The sequence below is a fragment of the Doryrhamphus excisus genome, linkage group LG3, assembly GCF_037039965.1.
Source record: "Doryrhamphus excisus strain RoL-2023G ecotype Guam linkage group LG3, RoL_Dexc_Guam_v1.1, whole genome shotgun sequence".
In the NCBI taxonomy this organism is placed as follows: Eukaryota; Metazoa; Chordata; class Actinopteri; order Syngnathiformes; family Syngnathidae; genus Doryrhamphus; species Doryrhamphus excisus.
Genome location: NC_136359.1, coordinates 9,016,238 through 9,030,629, shown reverse-complemented (window position 1 = coordinate 9,030,629; position 14,392 = coordinate 9,016,238). Strand labels below are relative to the sequence as shown.

The window sequence follows — 14,392 nt, the reverse complement described above, 5'->3', positions numbered from 1 at the left end:
GACATACGGCCATGCGGTGATTGTATAACGGCCTGGTGTCGTGCTGTCACTGTCAGAGTCCGGCTGCAAAACACATTGACAGATTAATTGTCACAAAACACATGAAGCAAAGGTCATATAGCTTTTTCTAGGTGCCCACAACCCAATAACGGTGCCTACCACAGATTGATGTGGTCTTGGTGATGTTAATGCACATGAACGCAGCACGAGTGAACTATACTATAGGACAAAAGGCATTTAAAAGAACATTGGGGGGGGGGGAGCATTGGGGGGGGGGGGGTTGACCTCAAATACAGGCTCAAACGCACCGGTTCAATAGGATGGCTGCCAAAGCCTCTAGATATAATAACAGCATGGACAGCTGCTTTTTTTTATCTTGTCCAGTGACAGAAAATCAATCATACGCCGTTCAGACGATTGGACGGTTTCAGGCCTGCTTTATCAAGAATGTCAGCGCTCAAGTTTGACAACAAAACCCTGTGATTTCAACTGCAAAGTACTCTTGATTTAGATGAAATATCCAAAAGGCTCACTCTGTATTCATAGCCAGAGGTGTTTAAATAAGAATATTAACAGCCATCCTACATTCTGGTGAGATGAACATGCTGCTGTCTAATGGAGAAGTGTGTAATAAATTCAATGAAGGCCACAAATGAACCACGATAGTAGTATGGCGTGCGGTGGGCTGGTCTAGTGGGTGATACCTGTGGCTCTCCAAGGACTACAGCAAGAAAAATGACTGACTCTCTTGAATTAGAAGTGTTGTCTGTGAAGGTGTGTGGAATCCTTAATAGTCCCTTTGCACTCTATAAATCACATAAGAGGCCAATGTCTGAGAGTACATAAGACAAATTGGCAGGGGCCGGCCACTATCGCCTGCATGGTAACTTATCTTTGTCATGGAAAAGGAAGGCAAAAGTTAGAAGATGCACTTTTGTTGAAAAGCATTTTTGTTTTAGGAACCTAATGGGTACAATGCAAACATCATCATCATCCTGGAGCGACACAAAGGCAAATGTTACAGAACCACATTCAGTACAGTTCGACATGATTGCAAAAACTTAAAAAAATCCTTTGTTAAATTAGTACTTTGTGGCAATCAAAATGGAGCATTTTGGAAAAAACAGGACATAATTAGAAGAGTAGATGTATTTGTCAAATTGTCGAATGACTCTACATCAAACTATTAAATTAGTACGACCACAACGAAAAAGAAACAAGTGGAAATATTGGTAATAATAGATATGAGACTGACACTAAACACTACTTACCTTGTCAACCATAACACAAAGCACAGAAGGATTGTTTATTGTTTTTTTAATTTGTTACTTACAAAAGAGTATAAAAGAGTACTTACAAAATAGTCTAGTTTCGGGTGAAATTCGAGTGGCGCCTTGGTTAACGTCCACCCGGGTTTTTGGGTTATCAACCAAAATTTTTGCTTGCCACACAATTTACAAAAAAAATGGCGGGCATTGGCAAGTGCCACCCTTCCACGCAACTTCTTTACACCTAAGTCAAGTACTGTGTACATCTAGTGTAGGACATTGTACGCAGGACGCACATTGTTCACTCTTGGGTATGCATTGTCATCACCACTAACCCAACATGGGGCCAAAACAAGTTGCAACTGACAGAAATTTCTTGAAAAAGGTGACAAAAACTTCATTTTATTTGGGATTTAGCGTTGTTTTCAGCATGTAAAACTAGAATAATGCTATATAATAAAAATATGTTCAGATATTTGGGTGTCTAGAACAGAGGAAGTGGATTTACATGATTTCCAATGGAAAAAATTGTCTTTGTTTTCAGATGTTTCGGTTTTCAAAAGTAATGAATCACAAAAACCAAGGTACCACTGTAGTGCATACTTCCCTGTTAAGCATATTACCGTAAATCCCGGGCTATAAGCCCCCTCACCCCCACACAAACACTTTGACCCCTGCATGGCTAATTTATGGTTCAATAAATTGCAGTTCCCATGATGCTTAAGAGAGCAGGTTCAGGAAGTCTTATGCAGCGATTGTGTTTTGATCAGACAAATCTTAAGTAAGTTTGATCAAGTGTAGAACTACTAGAGCTTCTGACAATTTTAGTGGCTCAATAGTCTGGAATTTATGGTACTTGACCCACATCGGATTGGTTTTAAGGGAGAAAAGAGTATCGAAACACCCTTCAACCCTCCAAAACCCTCCTAATCCCTCCTTTGAACCCTCCTAAAGATGAATCAAAAATGATAATGCAGTTGGATGATGATGAAATTCCCAGTTACTGTATAACCACAACAAAGCTTCCGCACAACATGTTTATTTTATTCAATCATGGAACTTTTCACTTTTGGCTGATTACTGCATTTTATTGAAGGCTGTGTGGTTAAAGAAAAAATATTTGTTGTTGCCTCCCCATCAAAACATACACATAAACCAAAAGCAAAACTACTGTGTTGGGTTGAAAAAACAGTGTCCTAAAAACAGGATACAACTATACAGAGATCAGCTAGTGTCTATCTATTTAAGGAACTCAAAAGAAAAAGTTTTCATGACAGGTAAGGCCGACGAGCTAAATAAGGCCATGAGGCGGACTCCTACTCCTTCCTACGAAGACTGGTCAGAGTGAAACTGAAGAAATTATGGAGAATCATCATCATCATCATCATCCCTCAACTTTAAAGCCAAACCAAAGAAACCAATTCCTATCACAATATGTTCAGTCCTCGCTTATTTTGTATTGTGAACACTGATGAAAATAATAGAATATTACTTCCATAATGAAATCAAATAGTGCCTCAATATCGCTGGTCAAATCAATGGTTGTGAGTACACATCATTGTGAAGAAATACTGTTGAATTAAAGACATTTATACAGCCTGTGCTGCATGCTGCTGCTGTTTACGGCCTTTGAAGTACTTGTGAGAACATGTAGCAATGATAAGTTGCTAAACTTTTTTTTTTTTGGTTATTAAAGTGCTTTCACACGCCCTCATTTAGCAGCAGTACATATATACATATATATATACACACATATATATATATATATATATATATATATATATATATATATATATATATATATATATATACACACACGTGTGTGTGTGTATATATATACATATATATGTTTGTGTGTATATATATATATATATATATATATATATATATATATACACGTGTGTGTGTATATATATACATATATATGTTTGTGTATATATATATATATATATATATATTTATATATATATATATATATATATATATATATAATGTGGTTTTGCAGTCTTAAATGGCTTAAAAAATGACTAACTTTATAACATACTCAGTAGTTACTTGACCTCTGGTTATGACAACATGGTCACTTTAAAACATGGGAGAGGGGAAAAAAAGAAAAAACAAACTAAAACGTAAAAGAATCGCCACATGCAGGATATTGTCCATATTTTACATACATACAAAATTACATTTTTTTTTTTTTTTTTTTTTTTTAATATATCTTGTAAACACTGATTTAGGTCCTTCGGTTTCTTTTTCTCCACGTGGGCACTACCATCTGTAGACGATTCTGTTGTGTAGTCCCTGGCAAAGTAAGATTTTTGCTTCATACACCTCGACCTCCCCCCAAATATTCTATCCATTCCATGTCAAAACTAGGCAAAAAAACAAAAACAAAGTAACTCCAAGAGATAGGTGGAAGCTGAAGTGAGGTTATACTGATGTTTGTGTTTTACACAACTCTTAAAATAAAGCTTATGTGAATTAAAAAAGGGGATATGAATCAATCTAGGTTCATGATGAGGCGCGTGGGAGTGTTAGCAGACAGGAGTCGACAAGGCTAGTTCTGAATAAAGATAAGGCATAGCATGGGTTGGGAAGATTTGGATTAGCAACCCACACGTGGGGGGCTGAGAATGAAGAGCAAAGATGTTTGTGTGAGGTGGTGAGGGACTGTGTCGTTCAGAAGCCCTGCAGGAACTCTTGGAGCTGCCTGACGAGCTCAGTGTCCACCGTTTCCATGAGGCTGCTGAAGCCCTGGTCCCCCATCAGGGTCTGCTGAGCCTTCAGCTTCTCGTAGACAAATTGATGGAGCGAGACACTGTGCACCGGGTCCTCCAGGGCCAACTGTGATATCACAAGAAGAGATGGGGGAGACAAAGAAAAATAGTTTCATGAAAGAGAACATGAACAAGTATGCAAACCACATCCAAAGTCAAGGTGGTTATCGAGCAATTGCAATATTTAACCCTACGATAGATTATCAATAATCTTCACATGCACTATGGTGGACTCTGGTGGTGAAGTTAAAATGAAAGATGCACCAGCATAGTTGAAATCGCCAGTGTAGATTCACTTGGGCTTGTTTAGTATAGATGGGAACAATCTGGTTACAGACTTTGCAGTCCGTAAGAAGTGTCTCAGGAACGTTAGACACAGTAGCACGACGAAACATGCAAAGCCACCATTTTGCCACCGTTTGTCACCATGTTCCTCCCCCCCGGTGAGGTGTTCTGGGCATGCCCAGCCAGGAGGAGGCGCACTCATTGGACACACTTGGTGGACATGAGAGCGTTAAGTGCAGACAATCTTAGCACAACATCGGTAGTGGAAATGTGGTCATTACATGTTTTATGCAGGGACTAATCATGTTCCAGACATGGGTGAGCTTGGAATTTGCATGCATGCAGGTAAGATGCTCCCTGTATGCACGCTGTGTATAATGCTACACAGACAGCTTACTTACACCAAATAAACATGGGGAAATCGTACCCTGGCAAACTTCTTTCAGGCTCACTTTCAAATGTGCAAACCTCATTTTCTGAAACTTTGGCATTATTTAACACGAGAATATAACGTTCTAAAAACATTTATAGGTCAGAAAAGTGGAAAAAGCATAATAGGTCCTCTTTGAATGAGGACCCCACGGTCTCTTACTTTGCCGCAGTGGCCCATTTCCTTACCACCTTCAGTTTCCTCGTGAATAAAATGTGTCATCTTTCGTGCAAGCTTGATGTAAAAAAATGATGGCCCTAAATTGAACCAACTCTGTTGTCTCCACTTCCGTCCGTGTTATTTTGAATTAAAAAAAACAACACACACAAAGTGACAGTCCCAAAATGAGGCAAGTAGAACTGAGGCAAGATGGCAGTGGATTCGTAGGAAAGCAATTGTGGCCAAATGACACTTTGGGTCATTCAGAACGGGCCTCAAACAAGGTGGAATGCTATTCTACCATAATATAGTGTAACATTATACAAAGTTTTGCACAGAGACAACAATGCAGGTTTCCTTGCCAGAAATAGAATTTGTAATCGGATTCATTCATGTGTAGTGGATAACACAAAACCTACAATATGGTGGAGACGCTACTGACAAACGAGGAAGAAAGCAGAGATGCAGTGTCATTTCCTGTTTTGACCTTTACATTCAACACAGTACTAAAAAATATATTTCAGTTTTTTCAGCCGCTGCCCTTTATCATGCGCTGAAGGCAGCACTGACAATAGCAGCGAAAAAACGAAATATGAATAGAACAGCTATGAAAATGCATTTATTAATGTGTGAAAAAAATGGAAAACAGAAACAGAGAAAGGTTTGAAAACTGAATTACAAAAGACTGCTGGTGTGCTGATTGTATAACATGCTTGTAGCCTTTTTGTAAAACTCATGCAACCTTTGTGTAAACAACATTAAATAACCATAGAATGACTTACAAATAAGCTTGACAAGCATTTACGTCCTGCCCTGTGATGACTCCTTTCTTCCGCACAGACTAATTATCACGTTGTTTTTTCACAGCCCTACCTCTTGAAATCAGGTCAGCGTACACAACCACACGAACTGTGAGCAACACGCTTTGATCACCTTAATCAGCAGAAGTTGCAATTGTACCCGCTGTAGATGTCCATTAACGGATGGGGGGGGGGGGGGGGGTACACAAAGAATGTGGAGCAATGTGGAGCCCTTGGGAGAGAAACAGCATTGTAAATGGCAACTCTTGGGTCCCAAGACAATCATGACACTTGTACTGCTCATTAGTTTGCTGCCATTACCGTGCAATCAAACTACTGAACAGTGGCTGCTTGGAGTGGCTTAATGAGAAAAGCTGTCGTCTAACCAGCATCATTACTTTGAGAACAATGACTGACGAGTGTGTCGATATTCTTGGCCATCTGTGTTGGCAAGCTTGATGACACACAAAAAAAATGTATGTGGATTTGTTGCATCACTACGACTGCAATCCTCTTTAACATTTTACTACATGTGCGTTTGTGTTGATGTGTGGATTACTTTTTTGTACAAACTACAGATTACGTCTGACTCAAGCGTGCCCCTATAGCCCTGAAAGTCATGCTTTGATGTGAAACGTTAAGATGCTCGGCAGGCTTGATGTGACTCGCGGGCCGCAGTTTTGCAGACTTTTTACCACAGTTACATTTTGTTTAAAAACAAACAAGCAATGCAGTTAGTTGGAAGCTTGTTTTTGTCTCACCAGGAAGTGGATATCATATTCATGGGATACGTACTAACCTTTTAAAGTGTCACTGAAAAATGTTGCTCTTTTGTTGTCACACAAATAGCTGAGGACCCCTGCAACCTGGACACTGAATGTATTTTCTTAGTTAAGTTAAGCAGGACAATTAGACTACCTGAAAGGGGATCGTACCCCTGTTAGACCCTCTTGGACTCCTGTAGTACTCCTGTTCCTTCCATCTGGTAAGTAGCATTTAACAACTCCAACAACCGGTCACATGTGCAACAAAATAGCTCAAATGTGTGTTTACATTTCATTTTTATTGTAAAATATATTTCAACTGTAATACGCAACAGTACAGTTTAGCTGGTGTGTTAAGAATCAGCAGTTTTAAAGGCTGCAGTGTATTCATTAATTGATTCATCATTATATAGCTCAGGCGTAATCTCTTCGGGTCTATTCTCAGTGGGTTAGTCACTGAGTGACACTTCATATATTTATGATATCTTACATAAGGGAGTTGACAAAGTGTGCGTTGAGAATCACTAATTGTGAATGATATGGGACTCTTCATCAAAAGTGACAACTTAAGTGCCGTGCGCTACAATCTCGTGGCGTCCTAGCAGAGGTTTTACAGCTCTCCCGGGTCGCAGATGTCGTGTCAAAATTTGCTAATAGAATTAACATCTGCCTGCCGTGTAATCCACTGAACCTCACGCTGTCAGCAACCACTCGCACACGACACTTCTTCGCTTTACGCTTGAATTCATCAGACAGCCACGCAGCTCATTACGTGAGAGCACGCGTGTGTACGCTCTTTAGCACACACACTGTGTTGTGACTGTTGACAACACCATCAAAACCCCATGTGGTAAATCTGTGCAGTGATTATCAATAAATTTAAATCTACTCTGCACCAGTTAGAGATGTGGTTTTATGGTAGTCCTAGCCTGTTAAATGGAACATCTCAACAGCCCCTTGAGAGAATATACTCAAATTTCACTTCACGAGGAGCTGATTGGATATTTTTTTGGCCAAAAATGTCAAGGTCACCTGTCTACTTTCTGTGAATGCAATATCTCATAAATGCCCGGGGGACCTTTCATTACAATCTTAATAAAGCAGGCATTGATTAGAGGAGCATTAGCATCACATTCTTGGAAGTCTTTTTACTGCCATGGAGATATTGGTCTCGAATTTGTGCTAGGGAGGGAAAAAAATGTTTCCTCTTCTATGGGGGAGGGGGGTGTGTTCATACATGCGAAGCAACAGGTGGCGCCAATGTCCTCAGGTGAATCACAGCCTTGTAACAAAGGTTCCCTAGGGAACACACGCTGCTCGAGCAGAATCTTAATTTACGTCTTAAATGGCTTATTTACTCTTATTTTGTCTACTATATTGGAAACATCGTTTGGTGATGTGACATTAGGCAAGCAGCCAAAGCAATTTTTGGAGAATGGCAAACAGGAAGATAGTAAAATAAACAGGGTTTCTTAATACAAGAATAAAATGCAGCGTAACTAAAGCAAGACAACGGCGAGAGGAAAAGATGAGCTGAACATGAAACAATAAGTGTTCTACCCTTTTGTGAAGGGTGGCAAGTGGGGTGAAGCAAGGGAGATGAAACATGCACAAGTGATGGTCGGGACGCACAAGGCAATCTGCATGGCAATAAGGACTGCAATATGATGGTAGGCACAAAGCTGGCCTCAAAAGAGACTTTGGGATGAGAAGAAATGATGCAGGGCGTGACATGCCCCTGTTGGGCTTTACTGATAAATACCAAGTGGACTTCAAGTCTTTGAAAAGGAGAAGATAAATTAGGTGGGTTGTGACAACAGATGGTGCATTGTAACTGTACTGGGGTGGTGTCGGTATCCGCTGAACCGGAGAATCCCAAACATGCCCAATGGGTGATATGCTGTGCTGTCTTGCAGATGAAGTGGGCCATGGTAGCAGTGGACTTATGGTATGGTATGGTGTGGTGGCAGGTGTATTTTATTGATGACACACAGATACGGCAAAGAGATCCTGAGATCTCGTGCAAAATTCCTGGAAATTGAAAACACTAAGAGCAAAAACAACCGTTTGATTGGTAATAATGCATAGTGTTAGGTTCTATTTACCATGAATTACAGGAATTCAGTTTGGTATTATCAAGTTATTAACGGTACTAAAACTACTGATCAGTTCTGCACAATTCTTTTGTACTCAGTGATATGGTAATGCTAGTGGAGGAACTAGACCTACATCAGTTAAAAAATAATGAATTCTTCCTGCATGAAAAATGAATAAATGTCCGGTGCAACATGCAAACATTCTTCCTACACACCCAGGCGGGAAAATGCATGTGTGATTGAGGTTTTCCTTTCCAAACCATACCACAGTGAGCCGAACTGAACAATATTGCTTGAGTCACTGTCCAAGTCATAGGCTGTGTTCGAAACTGCATACTTACCAACTACTCATACTAACTTTTTAGATTATGCAGTGTGTCTACACTGGCAGTATGCGGTTTTTGAGTATGCGAGAAGTTCCCGGATGCATACTGCTTTCGCCAGAAATGTTGAGTATGTATCATCAGCTTACTACTACTACTCACACTCAAATTACCCAGGATGCATCGTGACGTGACCGCGAAAAAAAAAAATGTTGGCTGAACACTGAGCAGCAGGATGGACCAAACGGCGGTGTCAAGCAGGATATATTGTGAGTTGGTTTGCTTCTTGTTTTCAAAGTAAAATAAAAAAAGTTTTTTGTATGAGAAAAGTAAGGGGGTGTTTTATTTTTTGAAAATAACCAGAAGTGCGTTGCTCACTTCGGCTAGCTCAAAATTGTGCCGAATTTGTCCGAACTAAATTGTAAACGGTTGGTATTTGAACAAATAAATGGCACACTCGGGATCTAAACGGCCACTTTCTCGCCTGATTTAAAAAAAATCTCAATAAAGTGATGCATTTAAAGAGTTTAGAGCTAAACTGAAATCAGCTTCAGCCTGCCGATTTCGGCTCGGGTAGGAGCGCAATGCATTGTGGGTTATTATGTAGTATGCTGTAGTGTAAACGCTTTGCATACCGTCTGATGGATTGGGTATGCAGTATGGAGTGTGGATAGTATGGGCATAGAAGTATGTAGTAGTTAGTATGCAGTTTCGAACACAGCCATAGATACAGTCTTATTTAGACTTGGCATCATGTTGAGTTCAAAGCCTGAAATTGGCACGCTAATGAAAATGGTCTTAACGCGCCGATACTTAATTAACTGGTGGCTTCCATTGAAGCACGGCTACAGGAACTGCTCCAGAAAAAAAAAGTCACTGGTTTGAAGGTGTGTATATATTAAGCTACACTGATTTGACGTATTGAAGTCAATCCCCTAAAAGCTGAACATAATCATTACGTTAAGTGACCCTGTCCCTGTCTAAATCAATGGAGTTGGGTGCTGGTTCTAATGTGAGACATGAAGGAAGACTGTCTAAACAAGACAGATTGTGCAAATAAATTCCCCCCACTGCCCTATTTCTCTTCCTGGGGATTCCTTTATGGTCTCTTCATTTAGTGGGAGGATTACAATTTGATTGCAGTAATTTGCCAAGAAAATGAAGCCGCACAAACTGTAACACGGGATTACTAATTGGTATTGGGTGGAAATGATCATTACCACGCACATACTAGGCCTTCTTTATGGGTCCGGCTATGTAAGCAAAAACAATTACATAGGACAACAAGATATAATCCCACCTGCAAAAAACAAAATAATTGTGTGCCCTTTTTTTTCTTCCATCAATCGAACTGGACTTGTATTTAACAAAGATGCCTGCTGTGGCAAGGTTACTTATTTTGATTGAAAATGCACTCCAGAATGCCAAATGAATGGTTGACCTTTGTGGGGGGAAATAGCTTTGAGGTAAGTGTTCACATGCAGTCAGTACATTTGTTTTCTACCTTTTTTCTTTTTATTGTGCTAATGGGCTGCACAGCCAGTGTGAGGCGTGAGATTAAGCGTACCAACAAATTTTGCTGCCAATTATTCAAGGTGAACAGTTTAAATAACTCCCTCCATCCTCCGCAAATTCCAATTAGTCCAAAATTTTTGTGGCGGTGTAGCCTGACAAGCCCCGTCGTCAGAAAACGGAATGCTTTACTGATCCCTAGGGAATTTTAGAAGAAAGTGGTATTTTCAACTCGGATGTACTTATTTCTCCTTTAAGCAAACAATCGATGTGAGATTAGTTTGTACTGTAATGAGACACGTGCGGCACATTTGGTAAAATGTGCCTACCAAATTATCAGATCAGATTTTAATTACTTCCATTAGTGCAATGAGAAAATGCCAATGGCAAAACACGTCTTAAAGGGGACCTATTATGCTAATTTTTCAACCCTTTGTATTAAGTTGTGGACTCATATAGAGAAGCTACACACAATAACACACATAGAAACCTGTCTAGATCTTCCAGAAACTGTAACTACACCAGCTGTATTTCCTTGGATTTGTGATTCCCCCCAAAATGGTCTGTTTTAATTTATTCCACCCACGGCCCGCCTCCGGGCACACCCACTGCGCTGTAACTGGTCACATGCCCGAAGTGCTTCCTAACGACAAAGGAACCCCACTTTCTATTATAGTGGGTATAGGAGTTGATAATAAATGAATTAAGTCTTTAGTGGGCTAATTTAAATTTAAATTAAGTTAAATTTTAAATTAAAATAAAAATTTAGTGAGCTAATTTAAAATTTTATTTAGGACTTACTGAAAGTTCATAAGATACTGGCTGGAGACCCCTGACTTAAACTGTCTGTTGGTGCACTGGACCTCGTGGATGCAGTGTGTCCGACATTTCCCAGTGAGAGCATGCTGCTTCTGGCTTCAGCAACAGTTTGGTGGATATTTCACGTTCATATTCACAAAATCAGCCCTGTATGAAATGCCGATAAACATTTTTATCTCCCTGGGAATTACCAAATACAATAACTTCTGTCTGAGCTTGTTTCATAAACAAAGCAGAGCTTAGGGAACGGGCAGGGAAGCAAAGCTTGGAAGCCCGCTCCTCTGTGACATCACAAAAGAACAGTTTTGCAACGCCCTCTGGAACTGAGCGTTTTGAGCCATCCCAAACTTCATTCAGGGCTCACTTCCAAATGCGCAAACCTCATTAGCTGAAACTTTGGCATCGTTTAACACGAGAATACAACATTCTATCAGCATTTATCGGTCAGAAATGTGGAAAAAGCATCCCAGGTCCCCTTTAAGAGTATAGATACCCTTAGGTAAAATGATTATTGTGTTGTTGTAAATTGCTCTTGCACCCAAATGGTACCATTGCACATAGCTGCATTAAGATAGAAATGGGACACGAGGAAAGATATTGCGGGAAGCAACAAAAGGTTCACAACAAGGACACAGTATAGCACATACTGTGGTATTGTATGCAATGCAATTACAGGCAACATATGAGCTAGTTAATTCTGAAAATGGTATATACCAGCAGACCATACTTGCAATTCTGCCACACAGTGCAGGGACTGACATGATCAAATGGCGACCGAGATGAAGACTCATTCTGATGGGGAATCTTTACGTCTGCCAGGGCAAAAATAACAGTCAGAGAGGTCTGTAAATTCAAGAAAATCCCATTATGCTAATAGCAGCGGTCTGCTGAGACCGGGAGCAATAACACGACAAAACGCAAAAGTCTTCATAATAAATGCTTTCTGTATCCCAAAGTGAATTGATAACGCACAGGAAGTCATTTCGTATGACGACATATCTACAGAGGAGTGACGGATGGGCTAAGGGGCGAGGGGGTGGAATGTAACGGCTCATTAAAACATAACTCTGTTTTTGCCATTTGTTTGGTTTTATCATATTTTTGAATAACCCTAAATCTATCAATCAATCAAATTATGGCAACTAGTGAGCGGCAATGTAAAAAAAAGTATTTTCATTTTGTTTTGAAACACAGTGTAAGCAAACTATGATGATTGACAGGTACTGTAGGTCTGACCAATGACCGCATGAACAATGATCATGCACTCAGATGACGCTGGGAGGCTGGATGTAAAGCGCATACCATAGTTCAGACTGAAATATTGTTTGTTTATTCATTCATTCACTACCGCTTTTTCCTCACGTCGCGGGGGTGCTGGAGCCCAGCTGTCTTCGGGCGAGAGGCGGGGTACACCCTGGACTGGTGGCCAGCCAATCACAGGGCACATATAGACAAACAACCATTCACACTCACATTCATACCTATGGACAATTTGGAGTGGCCAATTAACCTAGCATGTTTTTTGGAATGTGGGAGGAAACCGGAGTACCCGGAGAAAACCCACGCATGCACGGGGAGAACATGCAAACTCCACACAGAGATGGCCGAGGGTGGGAATTGAAACCTGGTCTCCTAGCTGTGAGGTCTGCGCGCTAACCACTAGACCGCCGAGCCGCCCATATTGTTTATATTTCTATTTTTTAAAAAGTAAAGTTGGCTGTGACAGGGAAATCCCAGGTAATTTTCGTAACTTCTCAAACAGTTGATAAGTACGCATGCACATACAGTATAATAACGCATTATACTAGATACAAGACATGTACGTATATATTTTCAATAAATACTATATATACAAAAAGATACATTTCAATTAAGTACTATTTTTAATCACACAAGCTGAAGGATAACCAGTGATGGGCTCCAGCAAAAGATCAGGCAATTTTAAGCTCCCAGCGTTTTTATCCATTACGTCCGTGCCAAAAGATTATGAGGTCTAATCCCTAATGTATGCATATGAGTTTTACGGACAAAAAAAACCCCAAAAAGACTGCTGTCAGCTGACTGGATGAAGAACAAAAGAGTTCCAATTACACATTTTCCAATTACAAGCCTCCAGGGAACGCTACGTAGTTTATTATTATTTGTCAAGGGGATAACTGAGCTTTTGTAAAATGAGAATGCCATCTGCTTGGAGGCGCACAGGTCTGATGACATTTTGTTTATTTTAAAATGCCACGATAATTAGTTTCCTGGGTCAGGTGACATTGTAATTGTAAGGAATGTGACTTTTAATAGGGCGTTTGAGAGTGAATGCAAATGGCCACAATAAAATGTGCTCCCATTTTTTCACCTTTTTGGAACTTGCATATCAATTCTGTCCTATGAAAATGCTGTGTCGCCACCTTTGGCTTTTTGACATAATTAGATTTTCTGTGTTCTTCTGCATTGTCCTGTCCAACATATGCTGCCACTCAATGAAAACACATTTAATAATGACATTTTTACCTCGAGTATCTCCACTTTCTGCAAGAAATGTCCTTCAAAACCGTGGACACATCCAAAATATGAATTATGCTGTTTTTGATGTTTTCATGTAAAATTTACATGATTTGATGAGCTCACAGGATTTTACCTTGTACACAAAGTTACAAGCTGGGGGAGATTAATATGCCAAAGGTATGAGTAAAACGGCCGATCCCCCCATATTCACAGTTTTGTTTCCCCCAGAAAGATGGAGTTGAGGCCACCGTAGAATGAAGCATGGTTGTAATGGGAGCCTGACAATCAGGCTAAAGGCTAGACCACGACTCAATTTTTCATAGTTTTCATAGTTTTCAGTGGGGTCCTTGCCCCCACCCCAAAAATAGTGTACTGACCCAATGTCCTAAAGTCAATTCGCTTGCTACACCACCACAAGGTGCATGCCATGTTTATGGGGGACTTGGTTGACACTTTGTGTGGACTTGCATTTTTAAAAAATGTTTTCTGTGCATTTTGAAGGGAGAAAAATGAGAGAGCTCACGATGCACGTCATGGAACACAGCTACAGTAATTTGACTATAGAGTCCTCTAAAAAACAACAATGTTTTATTGTTTTACAGTGCATCCGGAAAGCATTCACAGCGCTTCACTTTTTACACATTTTGTCACGTTACAGCC

The 14,392-nt window shown here is 40.1% G+C and overlaps 1 protein-coding gene across 1 annotated transcript in view; it reads right to left on the bottom strand.

Moving 5' to 3' along the window:
* Positions 1-3,262: 3,262 nt before the first annotated feature.
* Positions 3,263-14,392, bottom strand: part of ipo11 (importin 11) — a 96,345-nt gene continuing 85,215 nt past the window's right edge. Inside the window, exon 30 of the mRNA XM_058069566.2 lies at positions 3,263-4,112. Coding sequence (XP_057925549.2) covers positions 3,948-4,112 — 165 coding nt within the window. The 3' untranslated portion in view covers positions 3,263-3,947. The remainder of the gene's footprint in view (positions 4,113-14,392) is intronic.